Source organism: Prionailurus viverrinus, chromosome F1, assembly GCF_022837055.1.
Source record: "Prionailurus viverrinus isolate Anna chromosome F1, UM_Priviv_1.0, whole genome shotgun sequence".
Classification (NCBI taxonomy): domain Eukaryota; kingdom Metazoa; phylum Chordata; class Mammalia; order Carnivora; family Felidae; genus Prionailurus; species Prionailurus viverrinus.
In genome coordinates this window covers 8,505,433-8,531,954 of record NC_062577.1, presented here as the reverse complement: position 1 = coordinate 8,531,954, position 26,522 = coordinate 8,505,433, and the positions used below count along the sequence as shown (strand labels likewise).

Genomic DNA, 26,522 nt, shown 5'->3' with positions numbered 1-26,522 from the left:
TCGATGCAGAACCAGCTGTCATTTCGTGTGTTTAAAAAGCATCACAGGTTTGGGGCGCCTGGGTGGACCAATCGGCTAATTGTCTGACCTCAGCTCGGGTCACGTTCTCGGGGTTGTGTGAGTTCGAGCCCCGCGTCGGGCTCTGTGCTGACAGCTCAGAGCCCGGAGCCTGCTTCAGAATCTGTGTCTCCTTCTCTCTCTGCCCCTCCCCCATTCACGCTTTGTCTCACTCTGTTTCTCAAAAATAAATCAATGTAAAAAAAAAAAAAATTTAAAAAAGAAACTCTTATCTGAAGCCAGGTTCCTGTAGTACCTATCCCTCGATTTCTCTGGTCTGGGCAATTAGGTTCCAAACTTGGCTCCGTAGGATCTGTTTTGAAAGGCAGATTCCTGGACTCTAGCCCTAACGATGCTGATCCGGTAGGTAAAGAATGTGCCCAGGAACGTGTGTTTCTTTTTTTTTTTTTTTTAATGTTTATTTATTTATTTTTGAGAGAGAGAGAGAGCACGAGCAGGGGAGGAGCAGAGAGAGAGGGAGACACAGAATCCGAAACGGGTTCCAGGCTCGAACCGTCAGCCCAGAGCCCGACGCGGGGCTCGAGCCCACGGACCGCGAGATCGTGACCTGAGCTGAAGCCGGACGCTCAACCCAGGCGCCCCTGGAATGCGTGTTTCTAACAGGTGCCCCTGGTGATCCCGGCACGGGGGGCTCCAAGGACCCGTATTTGGAAGCAACGGCTCTGCCCACACCTTCTCCGGCTCCTCAGTCACTGCCCGTGGGCTGTGCCTCAGACGAGGAGCCCTGGGTAACACGGCGTGTTCCTGGGCTCCCCACGCTGACACGCTACCCCGACCCGGACACGTGTCTCCGAGCTCTGCCGTCCCGCGAGCTCCACGGCTGTCCTCCTAGCACGCACGCACTGCACGCCAAGTTGCATTCGGCCAGTGTTTATTGGGCACCTACTATAGGCAAGGCACCGGGGTACAAAGACGAGAAGGCTAGTCCTCACCCTCAAGGGGTTCACAGTCTAGGGGGAGAGAGACACATTCACAGGTGACAAAAACACAAGGCAGGATGGGGCGAGCTCCACAAAACGGAGGCAAAAGCCGGCGGGGCAGGATCACTGGTGCCCAGGCACCTCAGGGGTATGATGTGGGCAGTGACGCCTCAGCCGGCCCCCCGGGGGGGAGGGGCGGGAGTCCCAGAGGCGGGACGGAACCGAGAAGGACAGCTGAGGCGCCGAGAAGGCACAGAGGTGGCAAAGTCCACGGAACGTTGAGACAACAGGCAGAACGTCGACCTCGACGGAAACGTAGGACGCTAATGGGGTCACGCAGGGAAGCTTGAGGCTCGACGGTCGACGGTGTCCTTCCGGCCAGGAGGTAGGACTTCGTGCTGTAGGCAACGGGGAGCCATGGACGGTTTCTGAGCAAGGGAAGGTCACAGTCTCATCTGCTCCATCCCAGGCACGGAGCTGTGAGTCAACCGTGACTAGCTCTCTGCGCGTTCACGTCACTCGGTGGCCTTACGCCCTCCCTTGGCCTCAGAGCAGACGCCCGGTGGCCACAGATGCTTCACAGGGCGGCACAAGGCTGGAAAGCCTCAGGCCAGGTGAGCTCAGACAGAACAGGAAGTGGGGCCTTCTGGAACCATTATGGAAGTGAGGGGCAGGGCTGAGGGAGGTGCTCGGTGAGCTTTGGTTACCTAAGCGGGTCGCAGATGAGCTGCAGAGAGAAACGGGAGTGCAAAGAGACACCAGGGAGCCTCATCAGACTAAATCATCTCCCGTAAGCCACCCACCCCCCCCCCCCAGCTCACTGGGCGAGGCGACCCCGCAGTCTAACTTCCTGGGATCCGCAGGTGGGGTTTCTAAAAGCTCTACGCATAGAAGGTTCTCCGCCGACACCCTCCCTAGGATCCTGCCTAACCATCCAGTGAAGAGGGAGAATGGCGCCCTCCCCCACCCGGGCCACCCCAGCCCGAGAAGGGATGCGAGGCCACCGCCGTCCAGGTGGACACGGCGATGCTGGTCAGCGAAGGCTCCCCCAGAACCTCCACGCCGGCCGAAGCGGGTGCCTGGGCAGAGAGGGGCGAAGTCACGGCCGGGCTCCCCAGGAGAAACGTCCCCGGGGAGCTGGCGTGCACGTCTGGGCCCGGCCCGGCGGGGCCCCCGCCGCTGTTACTGATGGTCCACAGGCACGGGTAGGGGCTGCAGAGACAGAGACACAGATGCTTGCTGAGGGCCCGGGCCTTGGGACCGAGCACCCGGCCACGGCTTTCCTTCCAGCTCTGACCCAGAGGGCCCAGCCTGTGAGTGAGACCCCTCCCTGGAAGAGAGGGGACGTGACGGACACAACGATCGGGACACCCGGGGTCGGAAAACCCGGGTTCGCGTCCCGGTCTGCCGCTTACTGCCCCGAGACCCTGGTCCGGGCAATACCTCTGAGCCTTGGCTTCCTCACCTTCAAGATCTGGAGTGATGAGGATGCGCACGTTACAGACGCTATCACGAGGATTGGACAACGAGGATGCAAGGCCTCGCACGGGGCGCTCACCCAACGGTGGGCGTTATAACGAACTCCTCCATTGCTGGCTCCCAAACCCAACTGCTTGCTGGACCCACTTAGCAAGTTCTGACGCCTGGGTCCCGCCGCCAGCGAGCCTCAGGTTTTTACCAGTCTGGCGTGCCGCTTGGGGATCAGGACTTTTTAAAGCTTTCCGGTCAACAGTAACGCGCAGCAAATTTTGCGCCCGAGCGTAGATGAAATGACTGCGGTCGGGACAGGCCGGGTAAATGCCAGCGCCCTAAGCCTTCGGCCATCGCGATGTCCTGACATTTTAGAGCCTCTGTTATCGCCTGATACTGAGCTACGGGAGAACGGGCTCGCTGCGCAGTGACGGCACTGGACGCGTTCGCTGTTCTCCAGCAAAATCGCGACGGGAGTCGGTAACGGGTTAAAGATGCTGCTGGGGAAACTGGAAACAGAAACGCCAGCCTGCACTCCGTGCCACGGTCCAGATACTATAGACCTGGCTGGGCCACACGAAACCTGCCAAAGCCCATGCTCTGGCTGTTTGCTTGTTGTCTGTCTGTTAGCTCGCTCGGCCTGCTGTGATTTGGGGTCTGACCTCTCGAAGAGGTCTCTTCTACGGCATCGCCCGTGGCAGGGCCCCTTCCTGATGCCTCGTGGGCCAGTGGGAGAGCCAAGCACTTGGTGACACCACCTACTGGATGACCTTCAGGACGTCTTTAATGTGTCTGAGCTACGGTTTCTCCAACAGTAAAACAGGGACTTTAACGGGAGCCTCGTGGATGTCGCTGAATACCGTAAACAACGAACAAAATATCTAGGACGGAACCTGCCACGTGATCGTTTACCATCTTCAAGGACTCGCTTTCTCACTTCCTGCCACCACAACCCGAACCCGTGCTTTTCCTTTAGGTAAGCCAGCCGCGTAGCGACCAACGGGAACAAAACGTGAGCCATAACCGCCAGGCTTCGTTTGCTAGCAGCCACACGTTTTAAAAAAGAAAAAAGAAGGAAAAAAATGCACTTATTGGTAATAATATCTTATGCAACCAAAAACGTGCAAAATATTATTTCAACATGCATTCAAGGTAAAAAAAAAAAAAAAAGAAGAGTCGAGATGTTTAATTCTTTATTTCCTGCCCAGTCTTCAGACTTCTGTGTACTCACAGTACACGTCCATGGGGACCTGCTGCATTTCAAGGGTTCAGTCTCCGCAGGCGACCGCTGGCTGCTGCAGGGGGTAGCCCAGCGCTAGACCCTGATCGCCACAGCCACATTAGTATCAAAACCATCAAGATCCTAGCAACCCCAGCAACACCCATGCAAGCTTGTTCAATGCAGAATCTCAGGCTCCAGCCCAGACCTGTTCATCAGACTGTGCATTTTTTTTAAAGTTCTTACTTATGTTGAGAGAGAGACTCGGTGAGCAGGGGAGGGGCAGAGAGAGGGGGAGATAGAGAGAATCCCAAGCCGGCTCCACACTGTCGACACAGAGCCCGATGTGGGGCTCAGTCTCACGCACCATGAGATCATGACTTGAGCCGAAATCAAGAGTCAGACGCTTAACCAACTGAGCCGCCCAGGCACCCAGATGGTGCATTTTGACGGCATCCCAGGTGATTTTTTTTTTAATGTTTACTTATTTTTGAGAGAGAGAGAGAGAGAGAGACAGAGTGCAAGCGGGAAAGGGTCAGAGAGAGAGGGAGACACGGAATCCAAAGCAGGCTCCAGGCTCTGAACTGTCAGCACAGAGCCCGACGCGGGGCTCGAACCCACAAACCAGGAGACCACGACCCGAGCAGAAGTCAGACACTTAACCGACCGAGCCCCCACCTCCCAGGTGAGACTAACACCCATTCAAGTGTGAGCAGCCCTGCTGTAGACCAAAGCACTACATTCCCCTAACGTTTTCTAGACCAGCAAATCACAAGTTATCAGACATCTCCCAAGACCCGCCTTTTCGTTTTGGGTCCCTTTTAGGACCTTCTCAAAACTCTGCACACGGAACTGAACGCAACGGCGGACATTTACGTGGAACGCTCCTGCTTACAATGCATCTTAATGCGTGTTCTCCTTGTGAGCTCACCATAACCTACCGAGCCGTTCATATCATTTCCATCTTAGCGAGAAGAAAGCGGACGCTCGGTGAGGCTCAGGAAACCGCCTGAAACCACAAAGCCCATACCAGGTAGAACCAGGACTAAAGCCAGCGTCCGTCAAACTCCAAGGTCCCTCCCTGTCCCTTTCCCCACACCGATCTCCAGAAGTTCGAACGACATGCAGGTCTCTGGTGTGTGAGTTCCGCCTCGGGTCCGGCATGCTATACATTCTGCCCTGTTACCTGGATTGCGGGCCAGGCACCCACCGTCTGTTCCCCTGTTTGGATGGGTGGCTTAGGAGAACACCGACAATCCAGGGTCTCGGCATACAGTTGAGCAGCTGCTCTCCCCCTCCCTTCTCTCTGAAAGTGAAAAGCCCATCCTGTTTTCGTGTTCCCTTCCTCGTGGCTTAGGAGTCAGGACAATGGCTTAGGCCAAGGCACCCGAGGAAGAAGAATGACCTTGAGTCTCCAGTGCTAATGTCAAGACCTCGAGACCACCAATGAGCACGTTGCCGGCGTTGGTCTTACCTGGGCCCTGGATTGATCGGCCCGCTGGTGTGGGGTACAGACAGGATGCTGGCGTGGGGTGTGGAAGATAAGGAAGTCCAGCTGTCGGCTCCGGAGAAGACTTGCAGGTTATTGCTGGAGCTTTCTATCAAATTCACTTTGGGGAAATAAACAATAGTTCAGTCGATGGGGTGTGTAGAACACGCAACGATGGCGGCCAATGATATTATTCGAGGGCGAAACGTGGCCGTGGCTCGTGCCACAGGGGCCAATAGTTTGCTAGTGCTTTCCGAGGGAAACGGCAAAGAAGGAAGCCCTCAGGTATACGGAACGTCAACCACATGGCACGTTCCGGTCCTATTTTACTCGGCACAACAGCGACCTGTCCTCTCCCCTTTGTCCATGAGGCTCAGAGAGGAGAGGTGATCCGCGCTTCATGACACAGACCCGTCTGACTCATCACCACCCTCACGCCCCCTGAAGAACGGATCGTGTCAGCATCCCCTCAACACAGGCCGAAGGGCCCGCCAGTGCCCCAGACGAGATTTCTAAGGACCCACACCTTATTCTTCTCAGCAACCCCAAGTACATTTAAACACCTCAAGAACAGTGTCTTCTACGTCTTTGGCTCTCCGCGTGCACAAATGGTGTGCATAAATAAGAGAGAGGAGGGAGGCAGGCCGAGGAGAGCGAGGAAGAACATTCCAGTGCGCACACCTGGCTGACCCAGTCGCTCCTCGTCAGGATGGGGCACCTGCAACTTCTTCAGCCCCAGCTCTGTTTCCTCCACCTTTCCCTCCACGCTCTGTTCCAAATCCGTTCCCCGGACACCCTGGGTCCCCTCTCCCCCCCCACCCCGGGCCTTTGCTCACCCCACTCCTACCTCAGGGCCCTTCGCCTCTCCTGGGCCCCCTGCCTTCCGCCTTCCGCCTCTGCTCACCCCTACCTCTGTCCGCTTCTGTTCACCCTGCGAATCTCAACTTAACGGTTCACCCCTCCGGGGCAGTTACGGCCGCTCGCTTCCCTCCGTTCCCACAGCACCTGGGCTGAAGTGTGTTCTAGAATGTCTCTCAGACTGTAACGTGCAGGAGAATCACCTAGGGATCTCATTAAAATGTAGACTCGTCCAGAAGGAGCCCGAGAGTCTACCTTTCTAACAAGTTCCCAGGTGATGCTGTAGGTCCGAGGGCCACACAAGAGCTCTCACTGCCTGGTGTTACGATTCGGTATTCACGTATCCGCATGGGCCCGAGTTTCCTCAGGGAAGAAACTATCCCTTCATCACCTTCCCGTCCACTGTCTGGACGAGGGCCTGGCGGGTAGCAGGGGCTCAGAAGCCGTGTTTTACGTGCTGACCGTGGGAAAGGACCGGGAAGCAGAGCGAGAACGCTGCCCACTTTCTGGTGTCATTAAGCTACATTCTGTTCCTTCCCGGAAGCAGCTCTCAAGGCTGCTGGGAGTGGCACACGAAGGGACACAGAGACAGGCAGCCGGTGACCCAGAAAGCCCTCTGCAGACAGAGCTCGGGGTGTGATCTTAACCCTCTCCTCTGACTCCCATGCCATGAATCTCACTTATTTCTTTAGACAACAACAACAAAAAATGTTTAATGTTTCCTCATCTTTATTTCGAATCAGAGAGACAGAGAGAGAGAGAGAGAGAGAGAGAGAGAGAGAATCCCCAGCAGCCTCCGCACCATCACCGCAGACCTCAAGCTCACGAATCGTGAGATCAGGACCTGAGCCAACATCAGGAACAACCCAGAGCCTGGGTCTTTAGGAAGACCCAGAGGTCTTCCTAAAAGCTCCCCAGTTCTGGGCCCCGCGTCCCCCGGACGTAATACAAGTGAAGAAAAGAGCCCCGCGGAGGCGGTGAGCGGAGGCCCTTCACCCCCATGAGAAACCAGGAGACGGAGCGTCTTACGGAACAATTATAAAACACGAATAATGTTATAACTACATAATCAACTATTAGTATACAAAATAAAACATTAAAATGATAGGGCGCCTGGGTGGCCCAGTCGGTTAAGCGTCCGACTCCAGCTCGGGTCACGATCTCACGGGTCGCGGGTTCGAGCCCCGCGTCGGGCTCTGGGCTGCCAGCTCAGAGCCTGGAGCCTGCTTCGGACTCTCTGTCCCGCTCCCTCCCTGCCCCTCCCCTGCTCACGCTCTGCCTCTCTCTCTCAAAAATAAAGAAACATGAAAAGTTTTTTAAAAAACCATCACAATGATATTACCCAATACTATTACCTATATTCGGATGCTTCTTTTTACTACCCGCTGTGTACCCATTTCTCGGCACCACCGCCCCCCTTACCCACACCCCCAAGGGCCTAATTCGCAAAATCACACACCTGAGGGAGAATGGTTTCTATGCATGTAGGCAGAAGGATAGGGAGCCTGCCGGTGACCGCGGAGGCCGGGATAGTGCTCATAGCCATGGTGGGTGTGGGTTGCGGACAGAGGCAAGGGTGTCGCATACTGGTAACTGGCGTTTCCTGCTGCACACGCTCCGTCAGGATTGGAAAAGATCCAGCCTCCCACTAGAATAGACAAGAGGAAGACACAGAGACCGACTCTGAACTTCCACACCAAAAGGCAGCCGAGCAGCCAACGCACATACTGCGTCTCTGGGCGAACGACGCTGAACATCCGCCCGGGGTAGCGACGGGGACCGCGGCCGCCGCCGCCCCCCTTCCACAGCAGCCCCGAAGCTGGCTTCTTTGGAGAAGGATGACAGTTCCTATCAAAGTTCGGAAAGCCTCTGGAGGAACGCTGGGCCCGAGCGACATAAAAGACCGTTTGAGTGAAAAGTTACAGAAATGCAAAAGTGAAGTTGCTTCTGACTTCACTGAATTAAATTAAAAGTCAGTCTGAGAAGCAATAACCTGTTGATGTTAGATGCACATGTAATGTCCAGCTGCGGGGGGGGGAATGTTTCATGTGGTTACACAGGCGTGAAGGCCTCTTTCTGCCCAGCGGGAAAGGTGTCTGTGGTTCTCACTCCAAGCAAGACGAGCCAGGATGGCTCACAGAAACTTGGTTTTGAATGGAAAACAAAAAACATGAAAGAAAGAAAAGGCATCAGAAGAAAGAAAGAGAGAGAGAGAGAGAGGAAGGAAGGAAGGAAGGAAGGAAGGAAGAAAAAGGAGAAAGAAAGAAAGAAAGAAAGAAAGAAAGAAAGAAAGAAAGGGGGGAGGGAGGAAGGAAGGAAGAAAAGAGAGAGAGAGAGAAAGAAAGAAAAGAAAGAAGGGAGAAAGAAAGAAAGAAAGAAAGAAAGAAAGAAAGAAAAGAAAGAAAAGAAAGAAGGGAGGGAGGAAGGAATAAAGGAAGGAAGGAAGGAAGGAAGAAAAAAGAGAGAGAAAGAAAGAAAGAAAAGAAAGAAAGAAAGAAAGAAAGAAGGGAGGAAGGAAGAAAAAAAGAGAGAAAGAAAGAAAGAAAGAAAAAGAAGGAAGGGAGAAAGAAAGAAAGAAAGAAAGAAAGAAAGAAAGAAAGAAAAGAAAGAAGGGAGGGAGGGAGGGAGGAAGGAAGGAAGGAAGGAAGGAAGAAAAAAGAGAGAGAAAGAAAGAAAAGAAGAAAGAAAGAAAGAAAGAAAGAAAGAAAGAAAGAAAGAAGGGAGGGAGGAAGGAAGAAAAAAGAAAGAAAGAAAGAAAGAAAGAAAGAAAGAAAGAAAGAAAGAGAGAAAGAAAGAAAAGAAAAGAAAAGAAAAGAAAAGAAAAGGAAAGAAAAGTTTGTCTGATGCAGGTGTCCAGTGGGCAAAGCCAGGCATGTGGTCACCCTGAACTGGACTCCTGCCCCTTGGTTTGCCACATTAAGGGACACACCTGAAGAAGCTCGCTGAGAAGACCGTAACGTGTGAGCTTGGAAAAGATGCGATTCACAAGCAGGTACTATACACAAGGCTTGTTATTCCAGCTCCCTTTAAAAAGTGTTTTTCTGAGAGCTCCTCCCTTTGATGCACGATATTGCTGCTCCACAGTGCGCATGTGCAGAGGCGCAGGGGACCGAGCGAGTAGAGGGCCCCCCACCCCCAGCTGGACCCGAGCAAACCCCCACAATTCACATTAGAGCGTCTCCGACACCAGGGTTAACCTTCTGCTCTGACCTCACTCACCTGGGATTCTGCTGCAGCTTTAGGGGGCTTCCTCCCCTCCTCCCATGCCATCCAGACATGGGGAGGCCAGTGCCCTGTTAGGGACGCCCAGCCCCCAGTGGCATATCACTCACCTCGCCCTATGGCTTCCCTGTCAGCCTCCCCAGTCTCCCCCACATATGCAAGGGAAACGCTGCAGTGGTGACCAACACAAAAATGGGCAAACACTAAGAACAGGGGCAATCCAGGCCAGACTGACAAGGGTGTGGGGTGCAGAGTGGAGACGGAGGAGACAGTCCTGAGCCTCTGGGAGGTGAAAACTTGAGTCTGAGAAATCCATCACCCCATGCCTATCTCCTGCCTGAGTTTCAGTCCAGTCCCCCAGGAACACCAGTTCTCTCTGGGAATTCTGGAAAGGGCATACACATGTCTTGAGTGGAAGAAACAACCTGTGGAGTCTTGAAAGAAGCTTTGGAACACAACAGGTAGGGTCCGAGTGCAGTCTGGGTGGGGTGGCTCCAGTGTCCCCCCCCCCGCCCCAGGCACGTCCCACCCACTGTGCACCCAACTCACAGTGAGAATAGGCCACGTGCTGGCTCTCAGAGACAGCTTCCGGGATGTCTTTTAGGTGATTCCTGAAAGAGAGGAAAGAACACCATGGCCATCCAGCGTATTCTACAAGTCCTGCGGAAAGTCTACCCCATATTCTCTCTGCAAAGCACTCGATATCTTTCATCTCGAATCTCTCCCTCCCCTTCTTCCTCCAGGATACTTTATCTAATGTGCAATTCCTCTTTGAATTTCAAGTTCATGTGACTCCAGCTTGCCATATTTATAGCTATCCCTATTTAGTCTGATCTCACTGATTTGGGGTCACTGCTCCCGCCTGGCGAAATTCGAGCAATAGCAACAGCCAGGATTTGCATAGGACTTCGGGGCACAAACGCATCTGTGATATGCTAGAACCACCGACAATCCCGGGGGGGAAATATTCCTATGCCAATTTTATAGATTTAAAAAGTGGACGTCAGAGAGGTTAAGTGACTTATGTAAGGTCACACAGCCAGGAAACGGCAAAGCTAGGACTCCAAGTCAGGACCGCATATTCAAAGTTCTGTTATCTCACACATCAGATTTTTTTTTTTATTTTTTTAGGCCTTTGGTTTTCTGAAATTACATTAAATCAAATATTGACAGGACGGACAAAGTCCTTTGATAGAAGTCAATGATAAGCACTATTTTTTTTTTCTTTTTTTCCCTAGAATGGAAAGGAAAAACGCAAAGATGTACCTACAGCCACTGGCCTAAAGCGACCATTCACGATCCCAGAAGTCTCTGAACGTTCTTCTCTCAAAAGCTCTCTCCTTTATGAGCTACCTGTATGAATCACTCACCTCTCCTAGGCTCCATGCCGTTTAAAAAAAAAAAAAATGGAAACCATACTACTCAGAGATAATCGGAGGAGGGGAGGAGTGAATTATTAAAAATCTGAATCACTTAACTATGTTTTCTTAAACGTGCCTGTGCTACTTTCGAGAACTGTTAGTAAAACAGAGCTGACAAAACATTGCCAGTTATGAGGTTCCCCTGGAGCCCTGCTTAAGGGACAGATAATTAGGAACTTTGTTGAATTGTGATGATCTTGTTGAAGATCGAATCGAATGGTGCAAACCTCTTTCTATCAAAGGGAGTGTGTGTCCTTTCAAGATCACCCTGTCATCAATCTCACATTTGCAGAAGCCAACCCGCAAGATTTCGCTGCAATTTCTCTACTCACCTCTCCTTGGCATCCAAGAAGGCTTTGGCAAAAGGGTTGTACTTGATTTTGAGAGCTGTTATCTTGCGTTTACAAAGACAAGAAGCGTTAGTGACAGCGGAACAGGTTACGAACAGACAGAACCCTGTATCTCCACCTGTGAATTCCTGTCCAATCGGAAGGATTCCCCCTCTCTTCCCTTTTCTCCCTGTCCGCGTTTCTTGGCTTCCTTCTGCACGAAATTACTAGCACACCGTTCCTGACAAAGGATGCTGTATTGTGGCTGCAGCGAAAAAGGCAAACGCAGCAAAAGCGAGCAAGGGAAGGACAAAATGAGAAAGGAGCAAAGCCTGATGTGCTAAACCTGCCATGTCCTCTTTTATTTATTCATCCTTTTTTTTTTTTTAATTGAACACCCCCCCCCCTCCACCAAAACATCCCCGTGTCAGTTTTCTAGTCCCTGGGAACACAGTCGGAGTGATTCCCCCTCACCCAGAGAGTACGGCCCAATGTCACTCCATAAGTCTTCGGGGATCACTTACTCCTTGGGCCACGTTCATGTTCACACAAACACAGATTCTCACTCCCACCCGCCTTCGCGCCAACCCGCTGGCCTTCGCGGGCGTCCTTTTTCTTCAGAGCCCCCGGACGTGCATATACGTGTATATGACGCATGTGTGCTCTCGTGACCTGAGTGTAAGTGATTTGAGGGCGGTGCACACATCTGTGATGCCCATCACAGTAGTCCCAGCAGGTACTAAGACTCAACAAATATTTTGCTGAATGAATAAGCGTTGGAAAGAATGTTCGCTGCAGCAAGGGTCTCGGGGAAGGAAGAAAAGTGAAATAAAAGCACGCCTCTTTCTGGCCCCGGGAATGCGGAAGAAATCAGAAGAGGGAGGAAAGCCACAGAGCCTGATGCGAGTGACCTGGTCTTTCTTCTGGCCTAAACCCCGGGGCGGGGGGGGGGGGGGGCGTGGGGAGAGAAGGGGGGGTGTTCGGGTGCATAGGGAGACCTAGCATGCACCCCCAGGTGCACGCTCCCCTCTCAGGGTGCATCTACACCCATTTGGCCGGAAAGTGTTGGCGGTAGAGGCAGGCTCTAAGGTGGGGTTTCCTGGGCTTGATTCCCAGGGGGGAAAATCAAGGTTGAAACACAGCATGAGGCTGGGGAGCTTGCCGGAGGGGTGGCCTTAGCCAGGCTGGTGGTCCGGAGGGGACTCTCTAGCACCCACCCAGCGGGCAGCCTGACTAAGGGAGCAGGTGGGAGTAAGCGGGCAGGGGCATCGCCGTGGAGACGGAAGCAGCTAGGGCTTAGTCCCCAACACCCCCTCCCCACTCTCTAGAGTCGCAAAAGCCACACCCTCCCCTCAAAGACCCAGACTCCACGATAGGGAGAGAAGCAGGGCAGGGAAGGCCGTCTAGAACACAAGCCTGTTTTAGCCTACGGTCAGCACCACCTGAGGGCCTGTTTAAATGATCTAATATTTAAATGATCTAATATTTAACTGCTTGGAGGCACTCGGCCAAGAGGCCAGACGACTTACAGAAACGAAATTACGTTTTCTCTGCACGTCTGTGATGGGAGTTAGACCTACAATTCACTTTCACCTCGAGGCACTAAGGTAGCCGTTTCCAAATCCGAACGCTCATCATCATCAGAATCCTTTAGGGAGACTTTAAAAACTACAGATTCGGGGCACCAACCCTGGAGATTCTGACTCCATCGGCTGGGCGGGGGTCGGGGAGGGGGGAGCTCCAAATCTTTTAAAGCTTCCAAATAAAGATCTACAGCTTAAAGCAGCAATAAGATACTTTGGGGTTGTTCTGTTTTGTTTTGTTTCACCTATCAGGTTATCAAAACTGAAAAGGGCTGATCATCACCCGTGTCGGGAACCGGGGGAGGGTTGCAGAGGCGTGGGCTCTCTGGGGGAGGTAATTGGGTGATGTCCCACGATTCTCAACCCACCCCCTCCTTGACAGAGAATTCCATTTCTAGATGTTCATCCATGCAAGCAAACAGCGGGGGCGGAGGTACCGGGATATTCTTTGCAGCATCACGGGTCAGAGCAAACAAAACACCTGTAAACAACCTAATAGCCACCCTGGGGAGCTGATTGCCCGAAAGACCATATATCCTCTGCAGGCACTTCAGAAAAAGAGATATGCCTGAACCTACTCACATAGAAAGATATCCATAATATACGGCTAAATGGGAAATAAAAAGAAATTTTCAGACCAATATTGTACTTCATTAGCCAACTTATGTAAGTCTGTATTCTCATATATATTTATATATACAGAGAATACGTGGGGGGGGGGAAGACACACACGTTAAGCTGTTATTTGTGGCGGCCTTGGGGAGTTGGATTCAAAAGGGAGGAGGGAAAGAATACATTTTTACCTTTTGTTGGTAATTTTCACTGAACGTAGTTCTGCACTATGTATTTATTGTGGGAAGTTTCTGTAATGAACCTGTATTACTTTAAAAAAGTGTTCGTTTTTTTTTAAGTTTAGTCAGAAAGGATCTAACCCGCCCCCAGCCCCTCCGATGACACACAGACCTGGAAAGCCCTAGAAGGTGCACCCGGACCCAAACGTCCTGCGCCCAAACTAATCCACAGAGGCCAGGTTCTGCCTCCTCGGCTCAAAGCGCCAGCGGCTCCCATGAGGCAGGAAAGACCTCAGTGTGCTCAGCACGAGCCAACAGGACAGGGAGCCTAAGCCAAGCCGGAGGCGGGCGTGCAGGGATCGGCTCTCACAGACCCGCTCCTGGAGCAGGAGACTACCCGGCTCTGAGCACCAGCTCTGGGCCGAGCGCCCACCGGGCCCGGAACACAAAGACTCCTGGGTCTGTTGGTTTTAACGCAGTGCACAACCGTGCACCAGGAGAGCAAGGATGGCAGGCCTTTGGCCAACAGGCAAGAGGGAGTGGAGAGTGGCTTCCTCCTGCTTAACTTCATCTCCGCTGGGGTGTTCCGGACTCTAGCTCTGCTAGATTCACCGGTGAATCCCAGAAACCCACCTGTCACCCACGCTTGGTCCCCATCCCCCACCTCCTTCCAGGGGACAGCCGCCCAGGCACGCGCCTGTGCACACTCACCTCCTCGTTCTGATAGGCGGTCACGGCTATGAACTGGGTTTCTGGGAAGGAGCAGTTCATCACCATTCGATGGGCACCTCCGACGCGCACTATGTGAACCTGAGGTTCGTATTTATGCAGAGAATTCAACATTATCTGTTGAGGTGGGAGAGGAAGAGAAGGAGAAGCCATGCAGAGCCTGGTGTAGCACAGGCACGAGGGACCCCTTTGGTTGGTCCCAGGCTGGGCACCCAAGCCCGGTCAGGGCCACACGTTTCGAATCCGGGTCACCGGAGCTGCCACCACACGATTCCCTTGTCTGAGAACTGAATGGGGGGGGGGGGTAGTTATTCAGAAGCTCCCAGGGAGCATGAAATGAGAGCTTATGCTAGGATTGCCAGAAAGTTCTAAAGCGTTCAGTTCTCTGCCAACATCATGCCTTCCTTTTCTCTCTCTCTCGCTCTCTCCCTATTTTCAGAACAACAATGTGGATTTCGATCCATTAAAACATACTGTTTTTCTCCACATGAGGAATCCTGACATCTCAAAATGCTGACGTGGCTGCCTTTTGCGAGCGACTAGCTAAAGAGTAAGGATGTCTGACGTCTGACGGTTACCTAGCACCCACTCTGCGATTCACACAGAAGCCTTCTTAAAAGGTTTAAGTCGTGGGGGCGCCTGGGCGGCTCAGTCGGTTAACCTTCTGACTCACGTTTTTTGGGCTCGGGTCATGATCTCAGGGTTCGTGAGTTCGAGCCCCACTGCGCTGACAGTGCAGAGCCTGTGTGAGATTCTTTCTTCCTTTCTCTCTCTCTCTCTGCCTCTCTCTTAAAATAAACAAAGTTAAAAGAAAAAGAAAGAATAAGTCTTCGGTTGTGACATGTGGGAGGCAAGAACAGCTCGCTTTTCAATTTCCTGTTTTAATAAAGAACTGGAACCTTCTGACTATTGCCCAGGCTTGGGTGGGTCACCTCCTCCTCCGAAAACGTCAACTCCCGTGTCCCGGCTGGTTAAACATGGGGATCAGAGGAGGCCACAGAGATGGAGGGCTGAGAGGCCGACAACAGGAAATAGGGGCGAGGGCCTCGCCTCCCAGCTCCGGCTCTGAACAGCCTACAGAGTTCCCCCACGCTGCCCCCCCCAAACGGTCTACATTTTATAACATAAATCACAACCTTACACATTACGCTAGTATCCGCCATCCTGCCAGAGAAAACAAAGGAGGAAAAAGCCCCAAATTCGTGTTTACTCTAATTGGAGGCCTTAAATAAAACCTTCCTTCTTTAAGGTGTGTTTGTTGTTCTGAAAACCCAAAGCGGATTCAATATTCTATTGACAATTATCATCATGCCCGAGCGGAGGTAGCAATTATTTCATTTGGGAGCCGCTTTTTATTAAGGCATTTGTCTATTGCCAACATGCCACTTACACCAAAACAGAGGGGAGAGAACAACAAAACCCTGGTACCCACAACCATCTCCTTCTCCGGGGGGCTGGGTAAAAAGCCCCACACAAGACAAAACTCTGAAAGGGCCCTCGATGATTAAGTAAACTACCGCGCTCTCTCCCTCTCTCTTAACATCAGGAAGTCCATTAAAAACCGAAAGCACCAATTAAGAGCTGTTTATTCCTGTTCACATTTGGACTCCGGGGAATAATTGGCTTCCATGGGAGAAGAGGCCGGTGAGGACCCCTCTAATTGCCTAAATGCACCCTTGATATTTCTTGATTGGTGGTGTGGGGCGGTCGGGGGGCCAGGCGATCAGGCGACCAGATCTTACCTGCCCTCCTCCATTGAGCTTGTTTGTCAGTTTCACTTTGCTGAAGGAGATGGGAGCTTTCATCCAGTGGGCCCCAAAGTTGGGGGAGTCCGGGTGGATGTAGACGCAGCTGTGGCTGGAGACCTCTGGCTTGCCCGCGGGCACCCATTCCCCGTTGACATACTTCCAGCGGTGACTGTCCGTTGGGACGAAGTCCAGCAGGAGGGAGTACATGGCATTGGGGTCCAGGCCCGTGACACTGATCTTGAGGACGGGGAACATCCGTCTAAAAGAAGAGGCAGAAACTGAGTCACAGGGGGGATGGCGGCGGGTTCGGGCCACCCTTCGCCTGGTCCGGCCGTCTCTCCGCTGCGCGGAGACCTTCCGTGGAGAGCCTCGGGGTACAGAGAGTGCCCCAGGACAGCAGCCCCCCATTCCAGAGCCTTTTTTTTTTTACAAATGCATTTTAGACTGGGGTTTTAGGGGCAAGCCTGGGGAGCTCAGTTCAGTGTCGGACTCTCGATTTTGGCTCAGGTTACGTGATATCGAACCCCGTGTTGGGCTCTATGCTAACAACGGGGAGCCTACTTGGGATTCTCTCTCTCCCTCTCTCTCTGCCCCTCCCCCCGTGCATTCTCGCTCTCAAAATAAATAGAGTTAAATATGTCTATATCTATATAGATATATGGGTTTTACTGAAAACCACTGTGCTCCGTTTTAAAGTCTGAAAACCATTAATCTAGTCATTTGACAGAGGACCCTGAAGCCCAACGCATATCATCACATGCCACGTTCTCACGGAGTCCTTTCTTCAATGACTTCCTCCGGGCACACATCAGTTCTTCCATTAAGGCCACAAACCAGTCCTTCCCCTGTCACAGAGAACACTAGCTCTGAATGACAGCAATAGCATTGAACGGCGAAAATTGGTTTCATGGTAAAAAATAAGTGAGGGAACGCTTGGCTCTACAGAGAAGTTCCTTCCCTGCGTGACTTCTCAGAGCCTTTAACATACGAATGTGCACGATAAACCTCCGAGCAGATGAGGACTGTGCACACACGGAACTTATAGGACAGCGGGACCATCCTTTCACTGAGCATTTTGTGCGAATTTGTGTTCAAAGGATGTACTCGGAGACGCACCGATCTGGAGTCCTCGGTCATTCTTCCACCCTCTAGAACGGTGCCAGCAAATGTGCTCTCACATGTGTGGAGAGGCTACCTCGCTTGGCTTCTCCCTCTCTCTGGTTTGTTTTTCCTTCACCGAATGTCCTAAGTCGCTCTAATCTATCCTCAAAAGACCTGGTTTCCGGACATGCCCCCTCCACCACCTGATGGCCCCGGACGTCACCGTATTGTGAACACGTCTTTTGAAATCCCAATCTCCACATTGAGAAGCTAATAACCGAGAGTCTGGACACTTGCTACCCAAAGCGGTCCCCGACCCAGCAGCACCAGGATCACCTGGAAGCTCGTCAGAAACGCGGAACCTCCGACCTCACTCCAGACCCACTTTTCCCAAAGCCCCGGGTGCGTCACAGGAACATTGAAGCTGAAGCGGTACTTAGCTTCAAAGCATCTTTGGCTTTGAAGACAACAACGAAGGAAGGGCACCTGGCTGGCCCAGTCAGTTAAGCGTCTGACTCTTAATTTCGGCCCAGATCATGATCTCACGGTTTGTGAGTTCGAGCCCCGCGTCGGGCCCTGCTTGGGATTTTCTCTCTCTCTCTCTCTCTCTCTCTTTGCCCCTCCCCCACTCTCTCTCTCTCTCTCTCAATAAATAAATAAACTTTAAAAGAAAAGAAAAGAAAAGAAAAGAAAAGAAAAGAAAAGAAAAGAAAAGAAAAGAAAAGGGACCTGACAGGCAGATGGCAAGGGACGGACCCAGAGACGGACTCAAGCCGTGCAGGCTCCCTGTCTCTCCTGCGCTGAAATGACGAGGGCTTCCTGAGCAATCTGGACATAGATCAGAATTATCTTCCCTCGGCATTTCCTTTCCTGGCTCCTCTTTCAACTTGGTCTTCCAGCTGGTGGTGGTGGGGTGTGCTTTCAGACCCCTGCCTCAGAGACCAGTTCCCGTCTCCTCACGGCGGAACACAAAGCCTGGTTCGTGTCTCTGGTCCGGGACTCGGTAAGGATTCGGCAGTCCCTCCGAGAGGCCGGACGGAAGAGCGATCTTGGTTCCGTCTCCCGGCCTTCCTGAAGTTGTTCTCCAAGCACACTCACCCCAGCCTTGTCCACGGGAGGCAAGAACTCGACGAGCTAATTCACCAAAGTGCTCATTCTAAGGCCTGGCGTCTAGTGAGTGCTTTGCAAGCGTCGGATGTTCTGTCATTACGTCCAAGCCCTTCAGCTGGCCCAGCTCTGCTTCTGTTCCAGAATCCTGCCCCGGGGCAGTGACTTCGGAAGTTGGAAACGAGGGACACCAGCTCCACCTCCCTTCTGCCTGGCTGACAGGTGCCAGTTCCCTCCGCCTTTCTCTCTGGAGAGAAGTCTGGGCAGAACAGAGGAGTGACTGCTGACGGCTTTGGGTTCCTTTTTAGGGGTGAGAACAATGTTCTGGAATTAGATAGCGGTGATGGCTGACTATTCTAAAAACTATTGAATTGTGGGGCGCCTGGGTGGCGCAGTTGGTTAAGCATCCGACTTCAGCCAGGTCACGATCTCGCGGTCCGTGAGTTCGAGCCCCGCGTCGGGCTCTGGGCTGATGGCTCAGAGCCTGGAGCCTGTTTCCGATTCTGTGTCTCCCTCTCTCTCTGCCCCTCCCCCGTTCATGCTCTGTCTCTCTCTGTCCCAAAAATAAATAAACATTGAAAAAAAAATTAAAAAAAAAAACTATTGAATTGTATACTCTACAAAGGATGAATTCGATAGCATAGGAATTCTTTTTCCAAAACAAAACAAAAAAAAGAGCAAACTAATAACTTACACCACCACAGTTTTTATTCTCCAGCAGGATCACAGTTATTTGCCCAGAGACCCTGGCCTTGGCATCACGAGTGGGAAATGCTAAAGGTTTCCTCCTTCCCCCGGCTCCCAGCAGAACTGTTTCTCCCTTCCCTCTGTCTTGGCGGGCACAAGGAGACAAAATCTAAATAGGAGGTTATGACAAGTATGTGAGTTAAAAGAAGTTCCTAGGAAAAAATGCATCAGATGATGCACCTCGAATCCAGATCCTGCCTGAACACGGCGTTACTCACCTGTCTCTCCTCTCCATTAATGATGAGACTTTCATGATAAGGGAAATGAGGATTCTCCCCTCGGGAGGCTCCCTGTGTCATCTAAATTCTTCCATTTGCACATTTTTTTCTTTTTTTTTAATGTTTTATTTATATTTTTGAGAGAGAGACAGAGCATGAGAGGAGGAGGGGCAGAGAGGGGGGAGACAGAATCCAAAGCAAGCTCCAGGTTCTGAGCTGTCGGCACAGAGCCCAACACAGGGCACGAACCCACGAACTGTGATATCATGACCTGAGCCGAAGTGGGCTGCTTAACCGACTGAGCCACCCGGGCGCCCCCCCATTTTGCTTTTTCTCCGACAGAAGGACTTCATCTATTCTCTTCTCTCATATCAGACTGAACTATTCCCTTTTGCAATATATTTTAATGTTTTCCGTTATTTTAATAACCCTGGCCACGTACAGAAAACGAAGCCCCAGGGCACCTGGGTGGCTCAGTTGGTTAAGCGTCTAACTCTTGGTTTCAACTCAGGCCACGATCTCGTGGTTTGTGAGCTTGAGCCCCGTGTCAGGCTCTGTGCTGCTGGTACAGAGCCTGCTTGGGCTTCTGTCTCTCTCTGCCCCTCCCGTGCTCACGGTTTGTCTCTCTGTCAAAATAAATGAACAAGAAAGAAAGAAAGAAAGAAAGAAAGAAAGAAAGAAAGAAAGAGCGAGCAGAAACCTCCTGAAAGCACAAATGTCATTTGCAAACAATCACAAAAGTGGGCATCAGAAATGATCGTAGGGGTCAGATTGGGTCACTTTGACAGCCAGGAGCCTGGCTTGTTTGCACGACGTACACAGAGAAGAGATGGTCTGGTTCCCGGTCCTTTGCTTTCTCTGAAATGCTGAAGTTTGGGTTTGGGTTTGGGTTTTTCAAGAAAACTCAGGAATTAAATGTGGATCACTGTCGTTTCACACACAAAGTTAGAAAGCACCGGAAGTTTTCTCAGTAAGGATACGCGGTACGTGTGAAAGCAATAAACAGAAAAGAAAGCTCACGTAACATATCTTCTCACACTGAAGCGCGAGGAAGGACCCGGCTGCTCCAGCACGTGGCCGGGCTGTTCTCTCCATGGTGTGATCGTATAACTCTGCCTTAAGATTTACGAGATGACTTAACGAAAGACAGTTTCGCCAGCGACAGCAGCTAAACACGGCATTTTACGGCACCCGGGACTTAACGTATGTGCGTCTCACTCACGTCTCATTTTGCCCCACGGAAGTAAATGTTGCCATGCCCATTTCACAGATTGGGCACTTGGGGTTCAGGAGGTACATGTCCGTGCTCCTCTGACTCTGCCCCACTGCCTCCTCCTCTGGTACGTTCACCACACCTTTTCTCTCTCCTTTTCTTTTCCTAAATTGAAGTATAGTTTATGCCCATAACACTAGTTTCAGGCGCACAACATAGTGTCGTTCCTTTTATTATTATTTTTTTAATGTTTTCTTTAGTTTTTGAGAGAGAGACAGACAGAGGGTGAGCAGGGGAGGGGCAGAGAGAGAGAGGGAGACACAGAATCCGAAGCAGGCTCCAGGCTCCCAGCTGTCAGCACAGAGCCCGACGCGGGGCTCGATCCCACCCCACGCACCGCGAGATCATGACCTGAGCTGAAGTCGGACGCTTAACTGACTGAGCCACCCAGGCGCCCAGGATGAACTGCACTTCTAATCTGGTTGATTTTCCTCCTTCTGTTTCCAAGGTATGGCTCACCACAGAGGAGCCCCAGAGTTGGTGAGGAGCTGAGAAATATGTAAGTCGGTCCCTAATTCGGGAGTTGGGGGGGGGGGGAAGGAGAGAGACAGAAAGAAGGGGGAAGACAGGGAGAAAGACAGAGGGAAGGAGGGAGAGGGAGAGAGGGAGGGAGGGAGAGAGAGACAGAGAGAGGAATAGAGAAGCAAATGCAGCAGGGTGAAAAAGCATTCCCCAAAACCATGCTTGAGGGACCACAGGTGGTTGGGCCTTGCCCGTGAACTCTGCTTTGCTAGGAGGTCGGTTCCTCCCTCTGTCTTCTCCTAACGGATCTTGAGGGCCAGTGCTGCGAAGGAGGCTATGAGGAGTGACGTTGGCAGGATGACAGGGGGCAGCTGTTGGAGGTGGGGAACAGCAGAGATGGTTAAAGGTAACATTCACCTTCCGCTGTCACCGCAGAACTATGATATTCGTCAACTACCCGTCAGGATGTGTGTGTGCGCGCGCGCACGTCGAGGCGTGTGCAACGGTAAGCAGCCTTAAGAGCAGCAGAAGGAACCTGGTTAGCAGAAGGCAGCTGGCACCAATACCCACGATCCCCACGAACCCTAACTGTGAACTTTGGGGGGAAACGGTGTGTGAGCTACGGGGCAGGGAAGTGGCTTCGCCTGATGCACAGCCTCCATTTCCCGCCCCCCCCCCTCGCACGGTCAGCTCGCTGCCCTTAATCACGGGCAAATTCAACTTAATGATTCCCCACGCTTGTTTGTTTATAACACATGGGCACACCAATTACGTCTGAAATGCTTCCAGTTTCTGAAAACGTGTGCAAGGCAAACCGAATCAGAACTGAGTCGAAATGATTTGACTGCGTGGAAATACATGGGAAATACGGCCTTTTCCACTCAGGTGAAGACAGTATAGTAAAGACAATAAGAGGCGCAGGCGATTTCATATATTTGCCTCGGGAGCCTGGAATAAGGGTTTTGTTGTTGTTGTTGTTGTTGTTGTTGTTGTTGCTGTCTCCGACCTAAAATTGAAGTTCCTGTCTCCAAGGATTGAGATGAAAGAGAATACTCGTCAAGCTGCACACCCTACGGATGATTCAAATGAGCTCTAGGGGGATGTTATAACTGTTGCTGTTGTAGCTGAAAGACGACTGAAGAGGGAAAACTGAAAGTTGTATTTAGAAAGGGGGAAGGGGGAAGGGAGGAGGGGAAGAAAAGGAAGGACAGGGAGTGAGGCAGGAGAGATGGAGGGAGGAATGAAACCCATCAGGGTCCCGGTTTCTGGGGATAATCCAGGGGGACGTCCTTTCTTTTTTTTTTTTTTTTTCCAACGTTTATTTATTTTTGGGACAGAAAGAGACAGAGCATGAACGGGGGAGGGGCAGAGAGAGAGGGAGACACAGAATCGGAAACAGGCTCCAGGCTCTGAGCCATCAGCCCAGAGCCTGACGCGGGGCTCGAACTCGCGGACCGCGAGATCGTGACCTGGCTGAAGTCGGATGCTTAACCGACTGCGCCACCCAGGCGCCCCTTTTTTTTTTTTTTTTTAAAGGGACGTCCTTTCTTTACTACCTCTGATCAATGTCAGAGAGAAGCCTCCTCTGTGTGTGTGTGTGTGTGTGTGTGTGCGCGCGCGCGCACACACACACACACACACATACACACACACATATATATATACTGAATTCTTTCATCAGCCCACCCTATGTTATTTCAAAATTTGCTATTAACACAGAACAAGGAGACATCAAGTGGACAGGAGCTATCTGATTACCCCCACTGAAGCTTCTAGACCCCCAAAAGTCTGCCCACGGAGGCAGGCGGGTTATGTGCAATGGAAAGGGCTACAGCTGGGTGTTAAATACCAGAAACAGTCTTCCGCACAGAGAAGGGCCACGGGGGCATGTGCCCCGGGCTCAGGAGTTGGTCTGGAAGCAGGGATGAAGCATCTGGAGATAGCGGGTCTGCAGGCAGAGGCCGGGGGTACAGAGGAGATACGCAGGGACAGACGGTTAAGGGAAGACAAGGGGACAGGAGCAAGAACGATCTTTTGGTATCGAGAACGTTAAGATGTGGCTAACAATGTAACCTGTGAAAATACGAGATAGGCCACGCTCACTCACGATCCACCGTGTCAGTTTCTTAGACGTGTGTCTTCCCTTCTTTATCTGAAGTATAAGGAGAACGGTCTCCTGGAAGAATCTCGATCCCAAGGGGTTCAGAGACCTTTAAGAGAACCTGAGAAATGACTCCGTTCACTGGAGGAAGGGAAATGACAGCAGGACCTCCACAGATAAGACGAACCGAGTTGGCTGACGCGAGACTTTTCTACGAAGGCCATTTTTTCACATAGCTAACATTAAAGGACTTTAAACCTGGGAAGATTTTCCGATGTTACATATGCAGAAAAAGTATTTAGGTGAACAGAGGCACGTGGAAGCCATTCCCAAATTGCAAGATTACGGGGCACCCGCGTGGCAGTGTCGTAATTCTCCCAGGTAGACAAGGGATGGTGCATTTCATTCAAAAAGAGGAAAGCAAGACATCAGGGACGGAGGCATTTTGCACGAGGGCAGAAGCCTGCCAGAGGTCCTGCTGGCCCCAGCTTTTCTCTCTTACCAGCATTTCTCCGAAGGGCCACAATTGGAGCTCTGCTGAAACTGAGCATACCGAAAATGCTTTCTGACTTTTGTACTTGTTGACCTTGTGAACCAAGGGTTCTGTGAGCATCATCTGACTCTCGGGAGCCAGTCTGGCCAAGCTGGGAGCAGAGAGATTTTCTTTCAAAATATTTGCATCTCCTGTGCTTAAGTGAAACCTCCCGCTATTACCCTGACAGCCACTTAGCAGGGCTGGATTTAATAGAATCCAAGAAATGCCACCGGAGATCGGTTTCTGTTAATCTCTCATTTGTGGCGATGGGAAAAAAGCGGGTCTCTTCTCTTTTCTCAGACAGTATGTTATGGCTTCAGCAACTATTCCTGCGTTGGTTCTCCTGTCACCACAAACATACACAATCTCAGAGGAACCCTCACCACAAACACACACGAGGAAGCAGATGTCGTGACAGGCAGTGAGATGAAATTTGCCCTTTGGCGCCCGATCTTCAGCTAAGTCCACAATTCCCTGGCAAGTTTGCTACCCTTAAGAGGAAACATCCGGCTTCCAAATAAAGTTGACTTTCACCTTATCCGAACGACGGTGGAGCTCAGGTCGGCTCCAAGGTACGCAGTCAGTCAAAACATAGTATCACCTCCCGACTCACTTCCCTAAGGCCCCCACTTATGGTAATTTCCCAGGATTTCTCCATGGAGAATGCATGCAAGGTGACTTCATCCTCCGCTTCTCTGACCTCGGGAAATTAATCAAGCTGGCTGGGGGAAAGCCGTCTGAGATTGTTCTTCTCGTGAGCATTTTCATCCGACTCGGCTGCCTCTGAGTGAAGAGCGGCAGCCTCTTCCATTTTCGGGGGGTCTCACCTCCCTCGCCAAGCCCCCCCCCCCCCCCCGCAGCCCAGGCCGGGCCGCAGATCCACTCACCTGCCATTCTTGGTCACGATCATTTCGTTAGTGACTTCCTTGAATCTCTGCCAGAGAGGCGCGTCCTCCAGGATGATCTGAAGCTGCTTCTCCGTAGGGTCACCTTTTTCCCTCCCTGCCTGAAGCTCACTTTCTACCACGTTGAGCAGCCGAGAAACAGTGCCATCACTGGTCTTCTGGGCGCCCAGCTTGCTCATGGCCATAGGCCCCTCTCAAACTTGGCCGCGGAGCGTCGTGACCTACCTCGAGCCTGCTTCCAGCTCCTTCCTCCTCTCACTGCCTGCTTTTCAAACCCAGCCCGGCAATGCCTGGGGAGCTGGGGAGAAGGTGCTTTGGCTCTCGCCTAAGCTCCTAGCATGACACCCCTTAAGGTCTCCAAATTATACCACCAACCTGTTAAGCTTCAGTGGGGAGGGGGAGGGGGAGGGCGGGGAGAGGTAGGAAGAAAAAGCCCTCTCTTAATTACTCATTGGATCGGGTGGGAGAGAGCCTGGCTTTCCCATTGGCTGCTGTGCATAGAATAGACATTTAAGAAGAGTACTCCATCCAAATTATCAGGCTTTTATCTTGTTGTACCTGAAGAGGTCTAATCACTGTTTTGAGGACCATTTTCCCATTAATTAAAACTGTTCCAGGCCCAGACTGCGACAATCAGGCAAATCATGTTTGTGTATAAATCGTGGCATGTGGTACCTATAGGAAAAGAGCTCCTGGGGAGAATCGCCAAACTTGAGGCCAAAGCAGGCTGTCCTGCCACAGTCAGGAACCCAAATCCCTCCGATATCTACCAGCCCCGGATGGAACAGCAAACACGAAAGGCCAAAGGCACCACGCCAGGGAATATGGCAGCTGTACCCAAGAGTGAGTGAAGATGTTCTGTGTACCACCCTCTCAACGGTCAGAGATCCAGAGGAAGGGGAAAGAGCCAGGGCCCCCTTCCTCCCGGAGCACCCCCTACTGCTCCTCTCCCTCCTCCGGGACCCTGTGCACACATAGGACCCCAGCACCTCCCGCAATCAGATCTCCAAACCTCGTCCTTCCTCCCTAGAAGTCAAAGCCCCAGTTTTGTTGAGTCGAGCCCCCACCAGAGGGAGGGAAAAAAACTCACTCAGCATCATATTACTCTCTCCAAGGAAGCACCGCCCTCAGTGAGTGAAAATAAGCTGTTGACATTACTAGGCAGAACAACTTGGACCCAGAAGGATCCAGAAGGATCCAGAAGGGCTCCACAAGGGCTCTCGGGCTTTCCTCTTAGACGGCCCATGACCTATCTGGCATTCTGGGGTGAAGCCCCATTTTCCCTGGGAAGAGACCACCAATAGATGCTTCTTTTACCCATGACACACAGTACAAGCCGGGGAGGCGGGGGCAAGGACAGAGCTGGCCAGGGGTTGATCCCGGGGGTTAGGAGTTTCTCTCTCATTACAACCCAAAGAGGATTAAAGGGAAAATAAAAGCAAAAAAAGAGAAGAGAAAGTCAGGGTAAAGATGATACTTAAAACGCATTCAGTGCCTAGTAAGTGCCAAATACTGGTGACACGTCACATCCAGCGACAAATGAGGCCGAGTAGCCTGCGCCTTCGTGGAATTAACAACCTGATGCGGAAAATGAATAATGCTCAGCGGTGACGAGTCTATGCAGACTGCGTAACGGGTGGGGTAGTGGCACCCAGCAAGGCGGGGAAGATCCTAACTAGAGAGGGTTGTGTGGAAAACCTCGGAGGAGCAGACAGTCTTGCCGAAACCAACGAGACGCCAAGGACACAGTCGGGGAAGAGTCGGGGAAGAGTTCCAGGCAGAGGAACCCCAAGCAGTCCCGGGCACGGGTGGGCCAGTCGAGGAACTGTGGGAGGCGGGGCCGGAAGGGGGCTGCAGAGAGAGTAGAGTAAGATTTGCTCCGAGAGAGGCCTCGTAAACTATGGCAAGGAACCGGATGGTATCCAACGTGAGACAGGAAACCCGCGGACAGAATGAAGCAGGAAGGCAGCATGATTTGCTTTGTACTTTTCAAAGTCTGATTTGTCCCGAACAGACCAGTCAAAGGCAAGGGTTGAAGTAAAGAGATTAGGAGGCTGTTAACAGCGGTTCAGGCAAGAGGCGGTCGTGGCTCAGCCTGAGTGGCGGCAGTGGCCGCAAAGATGTGAACGGACTCCAGATACATCTTAGAAGCAGATATGACAGGGGCGCCGGGGTGGCTCAGTCAGTTAAGCGTCTGACTTCGGCTCAGGTCACGA

At 51.9% G+C, this 26,522-nt stretch overlaps 1 protein-coding gene across 5 annotated transcripts; it reads right to left on the bottom strand.

The window, feature by feature from the left end:
* Nucleotides 1-919: 919 nt before the first annotated feature.
* Nucleotides 920-26,522, bottom strand: TBX19 (T-box transcription factor 19). Of its 5 annotated transcripts, XM_047839666.1 has the most exons (8): nt 24,289-26,522; nt 15,852-16,116; nt 14,092-14,226; nt 11,010-11,071; nt 9,806-9,867; nt 7,494-7,682; nt 5,162-5,297; nt 1,283-2,210 (listed from the first exon to the last, which is right to left on the bottom strand). In XM_047839666.1, exons 1-8 carry the CDS (start codon nt 24,489-24,491, stop codon nt 1,925-1,927), a joined length of 1,338 nt encoding a protein of 445 aa, XP_047695622.1. In that variant the 5' UTR covers nt 24,492-26,522; the 3' UTR covers nt 1,283-1,924. The 5 variants fall into 5 exon arrangements, with proteins under 5 accessions (XP_047695618.1, XP_047695620.1, XP_047695622.1 ...); XM_047839662.1 differs by lacking the exon at nt 24,289-26,522 and having other exon boundaries at nt 920-1,426; nt 15,852-17,522; XM_047839664.1 differs by lacking the exon at nt 24,289-26,522 and having other exon boundaries at nt 920-1,396; nt 15,852-17,522.